Source organism: Sinohyriopsis cumingii, chromosome 7, assembly GCF_028554795.1.
Source record: "Sinohyriopsis cumingii isolate HCF-2022 chromosome 7, ASM2855479v2, whole genome shotgun sequence".
NCBI lineage: Eukaryota > Metazoa > Mollusca > Bivalvia > Unionida > Unionidae > Sinohyriopsis > Sinohyriopsis cumingii.
In genome coordinates this window covers 4,493,226-4,516,522 of record NC_142967.1, presented here as the reverse complement: position 1 = coordinate 4,516,522, position 23,297 = coordinate 4,493,226, and the positions used below count along the sequence as shown (strand labels likewise).

General features: G+C 39.1%; 1 protein-coding gene across 1 annotated transcript in view; it reads right to left on the bottom strand.

Moving 5' to 3' along the window:
* Nucleotides 1-23,297, bottom strand: part of LOC149794665 (huntingtin-like) — a 207,984-nt gene that overhangs the window by 115,400 nt on the left and 69,287 nt on the right. The window contains exons 18-22 of the mRNA XM_089964272.1: nucleotides 21,248-21,433; nucleotides 16,707-16,924; nucleotides 11,154-11,229; nucleotides 9,460-9,677; nucleotides 8,243-8,391 (exon numbers count right to left, since the gene is read on the bottom strand). Of these exons, the coding sequence (XP_089820398.1) occupies nucleotides 8,243-8,391; nucleotides 9,460-9,677; nucleotides 11,154-11,229; nucleotides 16,707-16,924; nucleotides 21,248-21,433 (847 nt within the window). The remainder of the gene's footprint in view (nucleotides 1-8,242; nucleotides 8,392-9,459; nucleotides 9,678-11,153; nucleotides 11,230-16,706; nucleotides 16,925-21,247; nucleotides 21,434-23,297) is intronic.

The window sequence follows — 23,297 nt, the reverse complement described above, 5'->3', positions numbered from 1 at the left end:
TTCTTCAAAGATGGATTTGATCTTCCAAAGCTTGTAAATCAAGTTTTCATTCAACATATTTTGCCAAGTACACTTAAACTTGTACAAATGGTCACCTCTGTTTAGCTTTCCTTTGGAAAATTCCATACATAAAAATCATGTATATAATGGTCACCTGCTTTATTAACCAGGTGTTTCCTAACCAAATAATGGTTTCTCAGTGCTTTAAGTGGTTAACAGTGACCACAAGATGTGTGGAAGGCGTCATTTAGCTCAAGACATATCATGAGAATCGAAGTGTATACAATTCCTATTTCGCTTTTACACAACACACTTCAGTCACATGGTCAGTATAACTCAAAGGTGTCAATATGTCAGATCTGAATACGAGGCAGTTCTTATCATTATGGGGAAGGGTAGAAGCAATTTGTTTGCTGGATGGCAGCAAAAGCAGTCATGCTGTCACAGCAGAAATGGGAATTGCCATTTGTGCCAGTGTGACATGAATAGTTTAATATCTTCATTTATTTGCCTGTGAATTAAAGCTCAAATGAAAAAGTTCATCTTTGAGGAGACATAAGAGTCACATCCATTTTCACTGCATGCATACGATTTGACATTTGGGCATAAAAGATGGCATCAAATGCAGCATTAGGTGGGTTAGTGGATAATTTGGCAGTACATTGATGAGCCAGTTCTATTCTTTGGAGATAAATTGATTTTTTTATATGCCTCATGATAGAACCCTTTGGAAACGAAGTTCTAAATGTTCCCAGACAAAGTTCTAGTCCCTGGTTGTGTTTCTGGTCAAGAATGTGAAGGTAAGACTTGCAAGTGATCCATACACAAAGAAGTCAAGTTTTGATCTGATGAAAGTCCTGTAAAACCAGAGTAAGACCTTCCACTTTGCTCCCTAATATATGCTTTCTACAGCCTTTACAACTGTCCTTGAGGTACCTAGTATGTGGAAGAAAAGTTAGTTCATGGTCAAAAAACAAGTCCTAAAACTCTGAGCTCCTCCACAAAAGGAATAACAGAAAGCAAATTGTTAGTAAATTATGTTTCTCCAAGAATACTTACCCGATCACATTAACATTAGGGATATAAGCCTGCTACCTCTCGAATCCAGCCCTACTAAAAGACGAAAATTCGTCATTTCTATCTCATATAGACCAAAGGGCAATAACTCTTGCCCCTTACCTCCCCTTGCCACCGCTAGGTGTCACTAGTTTTTTAAGCTGAGCGATATATATTATACGAGGCTGCTTGCACAGCGGGGTGGTTGGGAGGGTTTTTAAGTAATGTGATCAGGTAAGTATTTACTCAAATTTGCTTTCTCCTTCAAATACGTTCCCGGATCACATTAACATTAGGAGAATAGGTAATAGGAGGAGGGAATGCTGAGCATCCTACCACCACCCCGGGTACCTTCTAAGGAATGATGGCTGGATTCCCCATTTGAACGATAACCCGTTCTCCTAATTTCATCAGCAACACAGCCTAGGGTCCCATGATATGTGACCCCTATATACGGTTAAGAAGATAGTTATTGAAATCTTCTTACCTACGAAATTTCACTGGCGAATCCAGCGAAGCTGATAGGCTGTGCTGATTGTTTTAAATGGGTCTGATGGTCATCTGGGCTGCCGACACCGGACCTACCAGATTCAAGGTTTGCCTCTGCGAAGCCAAATCTCTGAGATAAAAACTGGAGAAGGTTGACTCTGCATGCCAGCCAACAGCTTCTATTATATCTCGGATCGAAACATTGCATTCGAATGCAAGGCTCGCCGAGATTGCTCTAATCTCATGAGCTGTAATCTTCATGAGGCAACTCTGATCTTGTGAGACCTCAGAGTACGCTGAGTGTATAACCCACTTGAGCCATGAAGCAAGGGCTTCAGGGGTGATATCACGTTTACCAGCTTTGACCGGATGAAAGAGGTGCTTACGTGTGTCCCCACACGCCTCTGTGCATTTTAAATAGTGCTTGAGTGCATGAACATCCTGTTCGTGCACTCAAGCACTATTTAAAATGCACAGATCCTCTTGCATGGCTGTTGCTCTTGACTTATCTATGGAAGAGAGCGAGCGAATGACGATTCTTTGATTGCCAATGGATGGTAACCTATTTTTGGTTTCAAAGCCTGGTTGCGTCAGGAGGACCACCGAACCATCTGATCTGAACTGAAGAAAGTTTGGGTCACTGGAAAGAGCATGTAACTCGCTCACCCTGTATGCTGAAGCTAAGGCTATCAAGAAACATGTTTTGTAGCTTTAGTAGCTTTAACGAAGTGTGGGCTAAAGGTTCAAATTTGTCTGAATTGAGCCATGTTAAAACCCAGGACAGATTCCATTTTGGAAACATGGTGAGGGATTTTGGTCGATTGAAATCAAAATTGGCTAAAAGATCTGATAGATCTTTGTTATGCCCAATATCACATATACCATGATGGCGAAATGTGTCTGATATCATGGAGCGGTAGCCTTTGATAGTAATTGGGGCCAACTGTTTCTCCTCGAAAAGCCAGAGAAAAAAGTTGGCCAGTTGAGGGATTGAGACACTCAAAGGGATGATGTTATTGATATGGCACCAATCCCTGAAAACACGCCACTTACCCTCGTAAGCCTTCAGAGTGGAGGGCCTTCTTGTTCTTGAGATTCTCTCCACAATCGAAGGTTTAAATTGTTTGTCTCGCAAGGCTGTCCAGACAAGAGTCAAGCGTGAAGAAGAAGACGGTCTGGGCAGGGGTGGAACACCCGTGACCGCGGTTGTTTGAGAAGATTTGGGCTGGTTGGAATCTTTCTGGGTAGATCTATCGCTAGATCGAGTAGATCGGTGACCCAGGACTTGTTCCATCTGAGAGGGGCAATCAGAATCATCCGACAGTTCTGACCCCATAACCTCTGGATTATTTTCGGTTCCAAAACCGTGGGAGGGTAGGCGAATGCCCACAACCCCTCCCAGCTGATTGACAGAGCATCCACGGCCCAAGCCTCTGGGTCTGGAACCGGAGAGACGAAGGTGGACAACTTGCGATTCCACCTTGTCGTAAAAAGATCGATCATCGGACGCCCCCAAAGTGTGCAAATCCGAAGAAAGACTGATTGATGGAGTGACCATTCCGTGTGAATGACTTGACCTTTCCTGGATAGAGTGTCGGCCAAGACATTGAGTCTGCTGGGAATGTGTCTGATTTGTACATTGATGTGGAGGTTGTCGCACCAACGTAGAAACTGCCAGATCAGAATGCACAGGTCTGGTGATTTGGTGCCCCCTTGTTTGAGGAGGTAAGTCACCACCACAGAGTTGTCTGACATAATGAGGACAGTTTTTCCCGAGAGGTGATCCTTCCAGAAATGAAAGGCATTGATGACAGCCCTCATTTCTAAAAGGTTGATGTGGAGAGGCCTCTCCCCTGGCTCCCATGTGCCGCTGACTGTAGCAAAGTCCGGCAACAGGTGGGCACCCCAACCGTAGGAACTGGCGTCGGTACATACCATTATCTCCGCTTGGGGCATCTCCAGAGAAATCCCCATGGACAGCCAATTGGGGTTGTGTCACTGATGCAGGAATGATCGTATCTCGGGCGTGATCTTTATTGTTTGATTGAGGGGACCTGAAAAGGAGCGCCATTGTGCCAGTAACGTCATTTGTAAGGGACGCATAAAAAGACGGCCAAGCAGGATCAAGTCCGCTGCCGCATTGAATAATCCGAGGAGTTGCAAGAATTCTCTCGCTGAAATCCACGTCCTGTTGGAAACGGACTCGACGAGTTCGATGATCTGAATTATGCGAGCTCGAGGAAGCTGTACCAGATTCAGATCGGTGAGAAACTCCATACCCAGATGGACAAAATGCTGGGATGGACGGAGATTGGACTTTTTCCAGTTCACGAGAAAGCCTAGATGATCTAAAAGTGCTAAAAGATCGTTTCTGCCTTTGAGCAGAACAGAACTTACCATATGTTTCTGGAGGATGTTGTCCAAGTACACTGCCGTCCCTGTAGATGAAGTCAAGTGGAACAGGGTGATGACGCAATCCATAACCTTGGTAAAAGCCCAAGGGCTGATGTTGAGGCCAAAGGGTAGGACCTGGAACTGATAAACTGCGTCGCGGTAAGCGAATCAGAGAAATTTCCGTGACACGGGGTGGATAGGGACATGAAAATATGGGTTGGTCATATCTAGACTGACGGCATACTTGTCCCGCCGAATGGAAAGACGGATTGATCTCGCCGTTTCCATCTTGCATTTCGGTGGTAAAATGTATTGGTTCAGGTGACTCAGGTCGATGATCAGCCTCAACTTGCCGTTTGCCTTCTGGATAAGAAACAGCCTGGAATAAAACCCTGGTGATTGCGGTTTTTTCACATTCTCCACCGCCCATTTTTCTGTGAGCAACCTTATCTCCTGTTGTAGAAAGGTATCCTTCTCCCGATCGGACGGTATGTCCGTGAAGAGGGGAGAGGAGGACAGGGGAGGGGGTTGGATAAATGAAATCCGAAGCCCCTCCGAAATGACCTGGATCACCCAATTGTTCTGAGGAAAAAAGGTGGTCCAGTGGTCCTGAAATTGCAGGAGGTGGCCGCCAACAGGTAGGCTGTCCGCGGGTGGTGGGGAGGGTATGTCAACTTTTAGAGTTAGGAGGCTTGAAGATGGAGAAACTTTGTTTCTTACCGCCTCTGTATGGTTGCCTCCTAGCTTGATTAGACTGTTGTCTCCTAGCATTGGGTTGGGATCTATACTGCACATTTGATTGTAAGGATCCCTTGTCCCTGGTCCGCCAATCATCCCTCCGCTGTGGCAAGGGCTGATTTTTTCTAAACACCTGCGAGGGTTGGGCGGCGAGTTGGAGGGGCAGTTCCTGAGCTGCCTGCTTCCGAACTTCTTCAATTTTTCCTCCAAACAGTAAAGGCGACCCAAACAGAGTCATCCGTAAAGCCAGAGTATGATGGGGCTTGAGCGACGTGGACCGCAGACATGCTTCATGTCGTATCAGGTCTAAGTTGGTAGAAGCAGTCAACGCATTAGCCATGGAATGGTGAGCTGCCCTGTTAATAACTCTAGCAATCTGGGCCGTCACTTCCCAAGCGTGGTCATTGATGGATTTTTCTGCAAGTCGGAAAATGGCTAATGAAGCCAAGTCTAACATTGAAGACGTAGCGACTATGTTCCGGACTAGCTTTGACGTGGCATGGAACACATTTTTGTCCACTTTGTAAAACAGTGGAGCAGACATGTGAACTGCTGCCATATTTTTGTCCATGGCCGGAAGATCCGTACTGAAGGCATCTGAATGAGTTTTGTACCAGCGACACAAGAACGTCGCTGGTACTTGGCTTTCTGAAAAGAACGCCTTAGCATTTCCCAGATCACCTATTCGTTCTGATAGACGATCATTGATGTCCTTAATTTTTGCCGACTGGGGAAGGAGCCAGAAGGACGGCATCTCTTCCTCCCCATCAAGATCTACAGACGCCTTAACTTTGTAGTCTTGAGTGGCGGTAGGAGGTGGAGGGCATTCTGAAGTTGCCAACACCCTATAAATTTCTTCCACTGCCGCCTTGAAGCCAAACTCAGTCTGTTCCATGGTTGGATCTGTGTACGGTTGATTTGCAGGAGTTTCATCACCCTCACTGTGTACCGAGTCGTGTTCTGGAATAGCTTGCATCTCTGGATAGAGCATACCAGGTGGCATAGATGACGCGATTCTGTCATCCTTGACACTGTCACTAACTCTCCCTTGTGGATAAGCCGTGAACATATGGACGGACGGCCCTGCCGGCTGGTTTGTCTGGCTTGTGGTTGGCCTGAATGTTGGCGACGGTCCTGCTATTAACCGGTACTGGCTGCTCCAATGGCCTGGCTGGACGGACAGATTTCTCACTAAAATCTCCACCATAGTATTGGTATGTTGCCGGTGGTACAGCTTGATGGACGGATCACTAAGATCCCCGTAAATCATATTTGGTCGGACCGTTTTAGCAATAGGGTCCCCATGCTGGGACAGCTGGACGGCCGGTGACGTAGAGGTTGTATAATGAAATGGATCCGATGGATCCGGTAAAAACCCCATGCGTCCTGACTTACATGCCCGAAGGCCATGCTCGGACATGCGGGGGGACTTACGCCCACTGGGCAGCCTAAAATTGGGGGAACATTCCCCCAAAGAGTCAGAAAAAGCTGTGGAAGCGAGCAAGGGAAATAAGGGTAATATCTGGCCTGATGTCATTAGCTGCGTCGTCGTTTCCTGGACCAAACGACGCATCTGTTCAAAGGTGGACTGTTGTACCCTGTCAACATTATTTTCCTCCATTGCTGCTCATGTTACTGTGGCTGACGGTTGCAAACGACGAACTTTAAGTGGAGGGGGGACCCCAACGTCCCCCACTCCCTTTTTCTGCCTTCTGGACTACATCAGCCCACATTTGCTCTGTCCAAGTATTACACACGCTGCATGGTATAGATGATGTACACTTGGTACATACAATACAAGAGTCATTGTTGTCTTCTTTTGCTTTGAACTTTTTGCATTTCATGCATTTGGTTGACATTTCTACTGAAACGACACAAGAGAAGAAAACAAAGCACAAATTAGCAATTCAGCATGTTATTAATTTGCTAATATCACAACCGTTACTAACGGAGTAAGCGAAATTAGTCAGTGTCGCATTAACTCTTAATTGACAACACGAGTTCAGCAATAGCATGTGTAACATGGTCTTCAGTAGACGAAATCCGTAAGGGTGACAAAGTCACTCAATTTTGAAAAAATTGTTAAAATAATGTATACAACCTGTAGAAGAATGAGTGTCCAACGCAATAAATCCAAATTTAACTTCAGATGGTCCAATTTAATGCTAAGATGGCTTGGATTGTTTGGAGGTATAATGTACGTGTTATCAGTACAAGCGGAGCTTAAAAACTAGTGACACCTGGCGGTGGCAAAGGGAAGTAAGGGGCAAGAGTTATTGCCCTTTGGTCTGTATGAGATAGACAGAAAAGACGAATTTTCGTCTGTTAGTAGGGCTGGATTCGAGAGGTAGCAGGCTTATATCCCTAACGTTAATGTGATTGGGGAACGTATTTGAAGGAGAAACGTTAAGCCAGAATTTCCTATCATGTAATTTGGTGGAATGAGCACAAGTGTACAGGTCAGATTTTGTGTAAAGTAGAATCCTGATGTGACTAACCCCTGCCACCATCCTTAGATGCTACAGCCTTCATAAGATTACATTATGTAACTGACCCTTGCCACCATCCTTAGAGGCTACATCCTTCATAAGATTACATTATGCAACTGACCATTGCTGCCATCCTTAGAGGCTACAGCCTTCATAAGATTTCATTATGTAACTGACCCTTGCCACCATCCTTAGAGGCTACATCCTTCATAAGATTTCATTATGTAACTGACCATTGCCGCCACCCTTAAAGGCTACATCCTTCATCAGATTTCACTATGCGACTCCCCCTTGCCATCACCCTAGTAAGATTTCATTATGTAACTGCACATTTCCTCATTCTAAATGGTGACCTGTAAGAGTTCAACAATTAATATTATTGAATCTGTCATTAAAACAGCCTTCAAAACTTATCATGGCTAACAGTTTGATCAGAACAGGTCCTACTGACCACCTGCCTAACTTAAGATGAGGTCAAACTACTGTGCTGCATTGATATGGTAACAATCCAACTTCTCTGCTCAACTACCAGGATCCCCTCCTTCAATGACACAAGCCACAACCCATAGCAAACAGGTTACCTACACTAATCATCTCTTAAAACATAATGGATGATGCACTGGGTCTATTTGACATCCTTGATCCCACAGAGAGAAACTTGCAGCAGACAAAGGAAATTTAATCTGCATAAATTTTATGTATTTATACACTGATGATCTGATAAGATTTTTCAAATCATTACAACAATTTCCCATAGTTTTCCATACTATTTTTAACATATTAGCCCTTCTGACAAAAACCTTGTGAGCGTGATTTAACAAAAAAAACCCACTGGAGGTTGGCATATAAAATACTGCATGCACATGTAGATGACCTAATTAGATTTTCATGACATTTAAGCAATTTTTTTTTTATACACATCTGAATTTTTCATATTTTCATTTTTTGGGTCTGCAGTGGGGGTACATTTGTATTACAAATACATATTAATATTGTTTTGTTATTTCTTGGCCCAGGAACAGCCCAAATGTTTTTTCTGTGTCAAGGCTGCTCTTTTCATTGACAGCTGTACCAACCATGTGTAGTGGGCTGGAGTCCACTGGCCATAATCCCATCACACAGTTGGATTATTTTAGGCATGCCGATGATCGTCTTGCTGTGGAACTTCTCATAGGACAGCATCACCAGAAAATTAAAAATGTTCGGTATCAGGATTTCTGAGTTTCTGAAATAATAAAATGTTTGTCATCTCATATCTCCTAATAGCTAGACAAGACAAATAAAGCGTGATTAATATACCATAAACGACCAGAATAATTAAACTCCACTTTTGGCAAATTGAAGAAGACAATAAAAATCATCAAAAAGAAGCTATAGAATACAGATGACTTGGCTGTTTGTGTAAGCCAATTTTATTTCCAACAATTATTATTACATGATTATCCATAAGATATTTTACAATGACAGATAAATTTCAGTCTGTACAAGCTGTGAAATTGTTCTAAAAACAACCCCTGACATGACAACATTATCAATGGTAGCTGTGATTGTACAGTTTATTTTTGAACCAAACAAATAATAAAATAAAATTTCCTGACATATATTTTACAACAATATTTTAACAGTTGCAGTTGTTTTATTTATTGCAAATTCATTGCTGTCTTTTAAATATTTCATATTTTGCATTTTTTTCAAAACAAAATTCTAATAAGGCAAGATACAAAAGCAATAGTGATTTCCACTTAATAATATAACAAATACAAAACCTGACTTTGGAAAATGCATTCCAAAAAATTAATGATAATTAACAGAAGAAATGAATGGATGCAATAAACACAAAATAAGCTTTTCGGAGACCATAAATGAAAAACAATGAAAACTAAAATGCAAGGCGAATGGAATGCAAATAAAATACTGATAAATTTGAATGAATCTAAGATTTTGTCTCAGAAACAAATTAAAATGGAATAATTTTACTCAAGGGACTTGGGTACCAAATGACAGTTACACCTATTTTAATTATCCACGAAAAGTGTGCACATATCATAAACTCGTCATGGCCAGGGTATGGGCAAATAGTAGTCTTTAAGTGCAGTAAACCAGAAAACATAGATGGAACATCACCCATAGCTGGGTGACATTTCACCCATGCACATCCTAACTTCTGGAATCACACCGAGGATTGAACAGGTACAAAGGAAATATGTTGCCACAGCCTTGTCAAGTATCCTGGACAAAATCAGTTACTTATAAATGGCATATATGTTATGACTAATTTCCACATTTGCTTTACCTGATCTGTCCCTCCTCAATGTATTCAAACTGCTTGATGACAAAACCAATGAAGACCTGGTCCGAGTCAAGAAGGCAGTAGTTAACACGCAGCTGGACAAGTTGGGAGAGAAGGTCAAGCACCTGTTGTTGTAGCTCCAAGGAACTTGTCACCGTGTACTGCTTCAGTGCCTTAATTACCAGCGGCTCAAACAGGCGGATGTATGAACCAATAGCAGTCTGAAATAATTTGTTATTGCTCTGATTATAAGACTAGGGGACCATCTAATAATTTATTTATAATGTACAGCATGGACTTTTACTGATAATATCTTGACGAAAAAAGTGAGATTTACAAGCAAATTGAAAAAGAAAGAAAAGTCTGGTAAATCTAACATCAGATATAGAATGATAAGATTATTTTAAGATTATTAAATCAAAATACATTAAACCTTCTAAAGAATATGAATGGAATAATTTCACATCAATTAATAACAAAGTTATAGATTGATGAGGAAACTTTGAACAGATATTTGAGGGCCAAAAGTGGGAGATGTGCTTATTTCTGGAGACACAGTATGGGAGTTTGTTAATGGTTGTATGTTCTTACCCTCTGAGCATCATCTCATCAAAATAGAATTACAGTCCCATTATTTATGCTTCTCTTTACTCACTCAACAGAAAGAAGAATGCTCAGTCAATCTTTGGTGTCAGTTTATATTCAGTATTCTAGTCAAACTCAATGGAAACCTACAAGGAGTACCATAACTGTTGTAATATCAGAGGTAATATTCAGCACTGGGAAGATGAATGAAAAGGCAGTCCACAAATACAATAAGAAGGATTTAGTCAGATCATGTGATGTTTACTTGTACTTAATGTCAAGACTTAAACTTGAAACTTATGAATGAACATGTTTCACTCCTTATATTCCACCAATTTCTAAGTAAATGGGCATGATCTAGGAATGTTCCCGGTTTCTAGGAAGAATGAAGATTTCTTGGTTTATCGATGTCTGCTTATTACACTTACTATGGCAATGGTTCAGGTTACATAAAGTCCTTTTTGAGAGGTACAAATAAATAAACTGACTGCCATCTTGGCAAAGAAGTTTGGGTACAAATCATATATTGGCTTAGGGATGGCAAAGGACTACTTTAATATGGCTTTAAATTGCTCAGAAAAAAATCACCTGAATGACTCAAATATTTGGATACCAGAATATGGAACTAGTTTCAAATTTTATTGGGTTCAAAATGGTAATCAAAATTACCACTCAAAGACTAACTGGACCGGAGATTGGGGGCCTGACTGGCCAAGTGGTCTAAAGTGCTAATCATTACAGCTCATTGCCATCTCACCTCTGTATGCAAGGGTTTGAGTCTCGGGCTTGGCCAATGTGGATACATGAGAAAGCATGCCAGTAGCTTCATACGGTTCGGTGGTTCTTCCTGAGGTTTTCCCAGCTTCTTCCTCACCAGTAGTACTTGCTGCCAAATATATCCTAACTTGTGCTGAAAAATGGTGTTAAACCCCATAACAACGACAACTAAGAGGAAAGGGCTACCCATAACTTCTGAAGCATCTTTATATACAATAATGACTATTTAGACTGCAAGAAACAGTGGCAAGCATGAAAACCAAAAAAAATGTTCGTTTAAATTTTTTCTTAAATGTATGCAACAAAGCAAATTTTGTGAGTTTTAAAAAAGTTACCTTGTCAGCCTTACTGCTAGGCTTTAGGATCGCTGGTATTTTCCTCTCTACACATTTTTTGAGCCATGCCAACACACTGTAAATACACAGACTGGGATACACATATGAAGAAAAAAATATATATAAATGTTTTCCAAGTTAATAGAAAATAGCAAAAGATACTTGTATTTTCCCACTAATATAGTCATATTCTGATAAAAATAGCAATACATGGAGGTTATTTATACATGAGACAATTTAGTAAAATGCCTTAGTCAAGGATGTAGCACCATAGCCAACCCAGACTGATCTGAGGTTAGGATTCAAACCCATACCCTGTCTGTACTAAGTCTTGCATGCTAACCACTCACCCGCTGCATTTCCTCAGAAAAATGAGGGACAAAACTGTAACCACTGTCTATCATCTTTTACAACTTTTCTCCAAAAAAGAAAGACTATAAACAAAAAAAACCCCCCAAAAAACAACCAGACAGTGTGAAATCTTCATGCTGAAGAATGCAAACCCATAGTGAAACTTGTCTATAATGGACAATCATGGAACATAATTGGATCCCCAATACACAGGTGTACCTTATGTGTGAGACAGCTGACATCCACGAGCACCCCACTCTCAAATTCCATGCATAATGCTCTCCCCTAATCAATTAACAGGCATAAGATTGTTCATCTGCTAATATCAACAAATATTTCCAGACCTAAGCTGTGATAATCATCTCTTTTCTCCAGATATCAACAAATACTTCCAGACCTAAGCTGTGATAATATCTTTTCTCCAGATTTCAACAAGTATTTCCAGACCTAAGCTGTGATAATCAAATCTTTTCATCAACAGAACACTCATGATTTTTCTTAAAGGCTAATCAAATCTGTGTTACAAGTATGACATCAAAAATTGCAGACATAATCAAATTTAATTTGTATGTGGTCTCCTCTTCCTTAAATATCTGCCATTTGACAGGTGCAAATAAATGACAATTTTCTTATTTATCTTATCTCTGGCCTTTCTTCTCATGATACCGCTAGGTTTATTTACACCAACTGGTTGATGCTTGCACCACTGATCAGTTGATAATTATGGCTTTAGGATCTGTATGCATGGCAATTTAAAAGTGATCTATTTGTATGCATAGCAATATAAAAGTGATCTATTTGTATGCATAGCAATATAAAAGTGATCTATTTGTTTGCATGACAATGTAAAAATGATCTATTTGTATGCATGGAAACATAAAAGTGATTTATTTGTATGCATGACAATATTAAAGTGATCTATTTGCAAGCATGACAATATAAAAATGATTTATTTGTATGCATGGCAATATAAAAGTGATCAATTGGCTTGCTATAGTCAGCTGGGTGTAACTGATTATATTGTTTGTAGATGCTGACAGGGCATTTTAAGTTTGCCAGATTTGTGAGGGTTTGGTCTATCTTTCTTGGAACTCAAGATATTGCTGTATTCTGGAATCACATATACTTATATACTGAAGTCAATACAGAGTATTATATTGCCACAATAAATCTCCCTTTGTTCTGAATCAATACACAGTATTCTGGAATCACATATACTTATATACTGAAGTCAATACAGAGTATTATATTGCCACAATAAATCTCCCTTTGTTCTGAATCAATACACAGTATTACATCACCCCAATGTGTATCCCTTCTGGAATCAAAACACAGCATTAAATCACACCAACGCATATCCCTTCTGGAATCAATTCACAACATTCCATCACCCCAATGCATATCCCTTCTGGAATCAATACACATTATTACATGACCCAAAACATATCCCTATATTCTGGAATCAATAAAGAGCTTAACACATATCCCTGTTCAAGAGGACACTGAAGCATGAAATGAGATGTGTTATTGAACCAAAGAGTGTTAACAGTGGTGTTAAAATTTTTCCCCACAAAAATTTGATTCTAATGTTCACTTAGAGACACATCTTCGCTAGCCAAGTTTCCGAAAAGATAACCCTATCTACACCCAGGCAGATTAAATAGATATTTTAGTGCTTTGTCCTAGCAACATCTATTAGATTTCATGAGTTGCCTCCATTAATATATAATACCAACTAACCAACAGTGTGTAACAGCAGTACATTGTACATCAACTAGAAGTGGTGAAAACAGTTGACTTAAAAAGGATACTTTGTAAGTTTAATGTTGAAGGTGTGTAATGTACCAGAGAAAAGCCCTAATAGTTGTATTGGAGTGAAAGGTATTTGCACAAACATGGACTGGCAGTGGAAAATTGCTTATTTCTCAGTCCATTCAAGTTGTGTGCACCCCCTTGTCTTAATCATGTAGGAACAGTGTTCAAATTTGAACAACTTAATTTTGACTGGATGCAGTGGCTTGCTGCTGCATCCCATGAAATTCACAGATCCGAAGCACAACAATATCTGCTCAATATGCCGAGGTGTAGATAGGATTATCATATTAGAACCATGGTTAGCGAAGATGTTAGAGACATGACACACAATTGTTTTCTTTTGGTTTTTATTATTATTATCCTGATGCATCTGTCAGCTCTTCATTTATAATTTCTTCCTTTGGGGACAAATAATAACCAGGAATATGAGCCTACAAGTCAATATCGTCAATCAATACAGTATAGTTCTTTTGTTGCGGCTTTAACACCATTTTTTTAATAAGCGACCAGGAGATCTGGTGTAGGAAGAACCCCGAAAGCCATGGGATGAACCACCTACCCATGGGAAACTACTGGAAAGCTTTATCACAAAAAAATGCAAAGGTGAGATGTCAGTGATCAGTAAAGGCATGCACCTTAGACCACCTGGGGCCTCTCAAAACAGTATAAACTGTTCCATTCATGGATTCCTCCTTTTTAGCATATTTGCTTTATATTTTCCATCAATTTTAACATTTATACCTATGAAAATTGTGCTCATTTTGGCTATTTTACAACTTTGTAGTAACTTACAGTAGTTTTGTTTACATGCATACAAACCATTAAGTTTGTGCAACATGACATTCCAGTTTATTTGTGGGCACTGCTCAGACTACAGCTGTGTTAAGCTGAAGGTAACTGAGGTGTCCCCCCCAATCAAAATTATTCCAGGTGTTACAAGACAAACTTAAAATGCAGATATTGATATGGCTGCATTAACTGAAATAACAGTTTTCATGCAATAAATTGTTGTTGTTGTTGTGGGGTTTAATGCCATATTTCAGCACATGATAGGCTATGCATGGCGGCCAGTATTAATGGTGGAGGAAAAACCTAGGAAAACCCTGGGAAGAACCATCAACCCACAAGAAGCTACTGGCGAGCTTTCTCACATACCCACGTTAGCTGAATCCTGGACTAGAACCCACGCAGACAGAGGTGAGATAGCAGTGATCCTTAATGGAGAGCACTTTAGACCACTCGGCCACCCCATGCAATAAATAACAATACTACCACTTCATGAAATGAGAATGATGACCATATAAAAGTTACTGTTATAGTGAGGGAGTATTGGATACAACTGAAACTTGACGTATAAAATGAGCACTGATCCGTTTGTTGTGACTATTCTGTAACATTGTTAATACCACTTACATTTATTCTTATTGTTTTGCATAAATGTACCTGAACTGTCGGCACAAACTGAGTTATGTAAACTCACCTGCTTCAAGGTTCAGGATGTTATCTAATCCCAATTAAGCATCCCTTGCCCATGATTGAGCAGGAGATGTGGCAGAAAAAGGGATACATATTGCTTTTGTATCAAATGAGCTCAAGATAAGTTATAAATAAAGATAAATTAATAAATTACAGGTGTTTGTGTAACTTTTAGTTTTACTTTTATAATTTAAAAAGTTTATGCATCAAAGACATGTAGTAAGATTTAATATACTTTATCAATTAATCTATATTATCTGCTATCATTAGATCTCATTTATTCTTAAAGAACTAAGATATTTGAGGCAATCAAGAAACCTACAATGGTATAATCTAGGGGAGGCAACAAGATATATGAGTTATCTTTCTTGGATTATGTCCAAAAGAAATTGAAGGTGTCAGTTATAAATATCAATATTATTTCTAGATAAAAATCCAACTCCTCGCAGTTGCAGAAATTACAAACTTTTAACAAACAAGTAATTATCTTATAACATTTTAAGTATATTTTCAAAAACTTACACTTTCACAACTCTGGAACAAAAAACCACCAGTACAGCCATAGCTAACATACAGAATCACAGTGGTAAAAAGTGTCAATCTATTATAATGCTTACAAAGAAAAGTTACATTCTACCAAAATATATAAGAGGCACTTAGCTTCCACTTTCTGAATGCCATTTTTAAAAATTTTATAATCAACATTTTGATCATGCAGATGCTTGACATGAACAAAATAGGTGCAGTTTAAAGCATCTGAAGTGCTGCTGTAAAGTTAGTCTGGTTCCCTGACAAATTTTATTAATTCTACAATGAAACCCAGGTCCAAATAAAACAAGGATGAAGCAATTATCCAGATGTTTTTGGCAACAATCATTTTTCCATAGTTTTTTGCTAGTATGCCATAAATTCGTATTTTAAGGGTAATTTTCATAAAACTTATGGCAAAATTGTAAGAGTTGGCAGGTCTGTCAACATAGATATGCCTGGGCTGTTTAATTTATCTTATTTATATTAATTTAGTTAAAAAAAGAAATGCCCCAGATATAAATTTCTGCTATTTTCTATGATCGTTCTCCTTTTATTGATAAGCAATTTCACTGTGCAAGTTCTCAATTGTAAGACACAGTTCCTTCCCCTGCATATACACTTGTTTCCTTAACTGGGTCTAATTTCATCAATACCAGGCTGTGTCGGTCACTATTGCATGTCTCTGTTAAGATTCTTAACTCCAAATGCCCCACCACAATGCAGCATTTCATGTGTTAATATGCAATTAAACACCAATTAAAAATCATTAAAAATACTCTGGTTGCCTAATTGGTTAGAGCAGGTCTCAAACTCAAGGCATTTGATGAGGGCATTTTTGATGGCCCGAGGGCCGCACCACATTTGTTATCTCTCATGACGCCTTGTGACACCAATCATTTTTTTTGTGTACAACAGGATATAGCTTGGTGGATCACATGCGGCCTGTACACCCTGTTTTTGAGACTCCTGAGTTATTGCATCCACGTTGGATGTGGGAGGGTTCAAACCCCATCCAAGTCATATCAAAGACATAAAAATGGTACAAGCAGCTGCCTCTCTTGGAACTCAGCATGAAGAGGTTAGTGCTAGGACTGGTTAGCCTGTTGTAGGGTAATGTGATTGGGTGGAACATGATGCCACATGTCTGCAGCATGAAGCCCCGGTGCTAGACATCACTATAAACTGCCACACAGCAGACATCATAGCAATATGACTCAAATTGTTAAATCTACATCAAAAATCCAAATCACACACACACACACACACACACACACACACATACACTCATACACATAAAACCTTTGTAATTTCAAATATATGACTGACATAAGCAAATGGCCAACAGATGAAGCCTGGATATTTGTCAATCACAGTACTTACCCTGATTGATCAGCATGTTCCACTGTTGATGCCCTGAAAGCAGCCCCAGCCAATGACTGTGTGAAGTGAGAGTAAGGCTGGGTGAAACAATAGTGGTAAAGTCCCACTCTAGCACCACTGGAAAGTGGCTTGGCTTTCCATGGCTTCAGAGACAGAGCTGAGCTATGCTGACTTTCCCACTGACTACACAAGTTTGTCCCAAACAAAGCCTTCAGCAACTGTAACAGAAATACTTACATGCATTAAACAAACTCCATCTATATACAGCAAGCAATAAATGTTAACTCTGATGCACATAAATGTTTAAATCTTTATCATGCTGAAAAAGTTTCCTGTCTAAGCTTGTTGCATCAGTTTCTCTTTGTAAGGTAAGGCAGAAATAAACAGAAAAAATAATAATACTTTCTTAACTGTTTGAACATCTTTGTCAATATGAACCACATGGACCAAAAATGTAAAGTTCATTGGTCTTTTATTATATATATATATATATATATATATATATATATATATATATACACACACACACACACACACACACATTATGGGAATTGTACCATAATTTGATGACTGCTATCGCTTAACCGGCTTGAAGCAGCTGTTTCGTTTTTTGTGCCGTTTTTCATGATATTTGTGCTTGTTGCCTGTCTTCGTCTACGTTAATGTCTTCATTATGTATTGGCTGTTCAGTTCGTATGAGTTTCTTCATCTCCTTGTTTTGGAAACAAGAACAATTTGACTTTTTCTCAGCTGTCTTGCTGCACTGCTACAACTTCCTTTTTTAACAAAACGCCATCACGTGATACTTGCTGTCAAACCGTTTCTGCTATGATGAATCCTCACTAACTGCTTTAACTGCTTTAATTGATCACTCCTTGGCTCTCCACACTACATTGTGCTCTAGTCTAAATGAACTGGGACTACATTCATCATTACCTAAATGTAAACAGAAGCGAAAAAAGAAACGTTTCAAAGCTGGCCGGCGGAGAACAGGAAGAAGAATTCCAGTTATCTCCCTTATGCCCTTTCCGGCTCAACAATTGAAAAATTTCACCGGTAATTTGGATAACCTAATTCAAATCCCTATTAATTCGTCAAACTTTGTGTCAACTATCCAAGAGATACCTCTGCGCATTGCATTATCAATGCCCAATCAGTAGGATCACCAGAAAAAGCACACAGAAATAGTTAATTTTATCAACGACCAGAATATCAACGTCTTGTTCCTGACAGAAACATGGCTAAAAACATCAGGCGATGAGCCCAAGTGCACGGATCTAACACACACTGGTTACTCCATCAAGTCATTCCCTCGTAGCTCTCGCAAAGGTGGAATTGCTGTCATCAAAAAGAACTCCATGATTAAACGTATTAACCACACCACAATAATCAATTTCGACCACACATCGTTTGAACTAGTCCAAACCACACTCACACTGGAGCAAAGGTCAGTCCATTTTTTCTGCCTATACTGCCCTCCTCCTAGTAGAAAAAACAAGCTGACTGAATCTCTCTTTTTGGAGCAGTTTCTGAAACTCCTGGACTACGGAAATTCGATAGGTGGCAACCTGATTATTCTTGGAGATTTCAACTTTCACTTTGACTGTCCCGGAAACCCAACACATCAAAACTCATAGATTCCATTAATGTTTTCAACCTCAAACAGTCAGTTAAACAACCCAACCATAAACATGGTCACATTTTAGACTGGATTCTTCATAGACCTCATAACATTCTACGTTCATCCCTGGTATTTCATGAACTTGCATCAGATCACCTCTGCATTATATGCCAAACTGACGTATCAGTCCCTAACCCTCCACCTTTAACTGCTACTAAGAGAAACCTCCGTATGATAAATAGAACCCAACTAATGCATAACATCCAAGCAAACCTAGCAACCAAGTGCAGAGTATCAATTCAAAAGTGTTCTCCATGGTATAGCAGTGTTAGGGACCAGCTTCGCACTGCTAAAAGAGACTGCCATAAAGCTGAGAGGCTTTGGCTTTCCACCAGACTCACTGTTCATAAGCAAATCTATGAAGCTGCTAAGAAGAATGTCACAAATATAGTCCATGCAGTGAAATCAGCCCACCATACTAATAAGATCATGGAAAGTTCCAGCTGCAAAGAGCTCTTCAAGATTACTAAGAAGCTAATGTCAAGGAACAAATCTACACCACTTCCAACTACCTTCTCTCCAGTTGACCTTTCAGACATGTTTGTAAATTTCTTCCATGACAAAGTACAAACCATTAGAGATAACCCTGACACCATAATTTTAATTGACTCGTCATCACCATACAGTTGGGATACAGATTTCTGAGGCAACATTAGCAGCATCTGAACCTGTCTCTATGGATTTCGTACGTACAATCCTGATGAAGAGTGCACCAAAGTCATATGAACTTGATCTAATTTCAACATTACTGCTGCTTGAGTGCTTAGATCCAGTATTACCTTCACTAACTGATGTTATTAATACCTCACTCTCATCAGGGGAATTCCCATCATTTTTCAAAACTGCCATTGTAAAGCCTCTGCTGAAGAAACCAACACTAGACCATAACGATTTAAAGAACTACCGCCCAGTTTCTAATCTCCCATTCATATCAAAAATCTTAGAAAACGTTGTTCTATCCCAGCTTGTATCTCATCTTTTTAACAATGTACAATCCGCATATTGCTCTTGCCACAGTACTGAAACCACTCTTCTAAAAGTAGTTAATGACATTCTCTCTGCTTTGGATAGCGGAAAGATTACAGTCCTCACTCTCTTTGATTTGTCTGCAGCATTTGACACAATAGACCATGATATATTACTTCACCGTCTCCAGCATGTATTTGGCATTCATGATACAGCCTTACTGTGGTTCAAGTCCTACTTGGTCAACAGGACACAAATTGTGTCTGCAAATGGAATACACTCCAGCCCAGTTGATCTATCTTGTGGTGTTCCACAGGGGTCTGTTCTTGGACCTGTTCTTTTCATTCTATACACTCGGCCACTCTCAAGTGTCATAGATCATCATCCAGTGTCTCACCATTTGTACGCTTATGACACCCAAATATACAAATTTAGCCACCCAACTGAAGTTGATGCTACCATCCAATTTGTAGAGAGGTGCATTTCTGATGTGAAATCATGGATAACATAAGCTGCAGATGAATGATGATAAAACTGAGGCCATTCTGATCACAACACAAAGACTTTCTCATTCACATCCTTTACCTCAAACAATAAATATCAGCAACACCAACATTAAATTCACAAAGTCAGTACAAAACCTAGATGTTACTCTGGACAGTACTCTCACACTGCACCAAGGTTGCATATCTTAAGCTGAGACGCATCAGCTCCATTCGCAAATATCTTTCAGCTGATGCTTTAAAACACTTGTGTGTTCATCTGTACTTTCAAGACTGGACTATTGTAACTCAATTCTGTCTGGTTCATCTCAATATCTACTCCAGAAACTTCAAAAAGTTCAAAACACAGCTGCTCGGATCATACTTAGAGTACCACGATCAGAGCACACCTCCCCGCTGCTCTGTACCCTACACTGGCTATCCATTCGATCCAGAATCAAGCACAAAATTTGTTCTCTGTGCTGTTTCACTGACAGACTCCAGTCCAAAATACATATCTGTCCTCACCCATGTGTACACACCAGCAAGATACTTACGCTCCTCTTCTGACAATCGTATACTCATTATTCCCACTATGAAAACAAAGTCATATGGACAGCATTCTTTTGCATACCAGGGCTCAGCAACGTGGAATGAATTGCCCACTGAACTTAGACACAAAGACACAGTGATCCTATTCAAGAGTGCTCTCAAAACTCACTTATTTCGACTGCAAGGACAAACATAAAGACCTAATAATGTTTCCTACCTTAAATATTTTCAGCATGTTTTTTAGGTTTTCTAATTTCATGGTGTTTGTTTTTGTCATCATATCATTATATATGTTTTTTATCTTACAGGTGTTGTCTAATGTTGTAAAGCACTTAGAGCTTCTAAAGATTAGGCACTATACAAAGTCCTCATTATTATTATTATAGAAGTGGCTTTTTGTATGTGTGCATAAATAAAAAATACCCATGAGCCTATACTTGGACCACTCTGGCAAATCTTTAAAAAAATACAGTACTCCTTCACTGTCCATGGGAGCCACAAAGTATTAAGTCTTATAACGAGACTGCTTTTATAATGAAGACTACAATTTTACCTCTCAAGGAAATGGGATCTATGACTGTACTTACTTTGTAATGGGAGCTGTTATATTGAAAAGCCTTATAGTGAGGGAACAATGTATATAATCACACAAACTAATTCATTTTGCTTAAACAAACTTTGTAAGTTTTAGATCTTATTTGTAGCACTCTCTTCTAACTCTTCCTGATCCTCTCTCTAAGGGTTGCTTAAAACTGTTGTTCTATCTATGTATCCCATCTTCCTATCTATCCTTCCAACCAATAACTGATCCATTTCTCTCTCTCAATGTCCCTTCTTCATGCTAACCTGAACAGACCTACCTGCTGTACACAAAGTACAGTAATCACTGGCTCTAGGACTATTGTGGCCTTGAGATAAGACAGGAACTCCTCTGAATATTTTCCTATGTCGTGCAGAGTGGCTACCTCTAGGATTTGAGCCAGAACTTGAAGGGCAGTTCTCAGTAATTGACAAAACTTGTCAACAAAATGCAGATCTAGGGATATCTGAAATACAGACTGTACATGCTATAATTAATGTTGTTATCAGTCCCCAGCTACAGCAAATGCCATACTTGTCCTTCACTGTAACAAATTCAGTACTAGTCACTTTTATAACAAGTGCTATACTAGTCCCTTGGCTATAACAAATATTGCAATAGTCCTATCACAAATATTCTACAAATTCCTAGTTATAACAAATGTTGTAATAGTCCCTAGCTATAACAAATGCCGTAATAGTTCCTTGCTGTAACATGATGTACTAGTCCCTAACTATAACAAATGCTGTGGTAGTTCCTTGCTGTAACATATGCTGTACTAGTCCCTAGGTATAACAAATGCTGTAATAGTTCCTTGCTGTATAAATGCTGCACTAAAGCCTTGCTGTTAAAATGCTGTATGTTGTTGTTGTTGTTGTAGGGTTTAATGCCATTTTTTAGTACACGATAGGCTATACATGGCGGCCAGTATTAATGGTGGAGGAAGAACCCGGGAAAACCACGGAAAGAACCACCGACCCTCGAGAAGCTACTGGCAAACTTTCTCACATACCCACATCGGCCGAATCCGAGACTAGAACCTACGCAGACAGAGGTGAGATGGCAGTGATCCGTAACGGATAGCGCTTTAGACCACTCAGCCATAAAATGCTGTATGACCATTGCTGTAACAAAGTTGTACTAGTCCCTTGCTGTAACAAATGATGTAATAGTCCCTTGCTATAGAATTTAAATGATGACAAAAAAGGTATCACTTATAAATAGTTGTTGTCAATATTTCTGTTTTTATTTGGTTAAACCCACATGCACACATAGGAATAGGTAAAAAAAAATTAATATTAGAAAAAGGTATTTAACTACAAAAACTTCAAATTCTTTATTTCCTAAACAAATAAAAAAAGACTAGAAATGGGTTCACAAAATATAACTTTCATGCCACCTCTCTTTCAAATATATAATTTTCCTGATATTAACAGAATTTGTAACTAAGGTGTAATGGAGACACAGAAATGAATGGATAAACATGGGTAACACAGTATCTTCCTTATATATTTGTGGCAGGTTTTAAAACATTTCACCATTGTCATGAAATCAGATTATTATTTCCAGTACACTAAAGTGCTGAACATCTAGTCCAATATATCAGCCTCCAAACCACACCAACATACTGTTATGTATATCTATATTATGTACACTAATTTCATAATAATAGTTTTTATAAGGATCATTTTATTAGTGAACTTTTAATGCTAAAATCCTATGACCACAGTTTGTACTATGAGTCATGTATAAAAGGTAAAGAGCCATTCAATCATAAGTTTCAAGGTTAAGTTATGCTTTTAAGTACAAGTAAACATCACATGATCCAACAAGGACATGAATTCTTGGAATGGAGATCATGGGTTTCCAAAAAAGGCAAATGACATTTTTTCTTATTAGTTAGAATAAACCATGTGTCCAGTGTTGACTGTAAAGGGTATTTCAAAATATATTGATAATTCACTAAAAGCATGCAACTGCATTTTCACAATTGCAATGTTAACTTGGAATATAAAAGAATTATTACATGGAACTAAACAAACTTGGTTTTGTAAGAGTTATTACAAGATTTAATTCATTTATTTGATTTAATAATCATTCATTCAAATTATTATGCTCTAATATTCATTCAAAGACATTTTGGAATAATAGCTGTGTTAGAATTACCAATATTTCATTGAAAGACACTTGTATTTATAATATAGTGATTCTTCTGTATTGTTGGTACATCAGGACAATACAGCCATCATTTGGAATAAATTTGCAAGATATTCAGCTTATTTGGAACTATTGGAATTGATAGATATTTTAGGATTTTAGGAATTAATTCA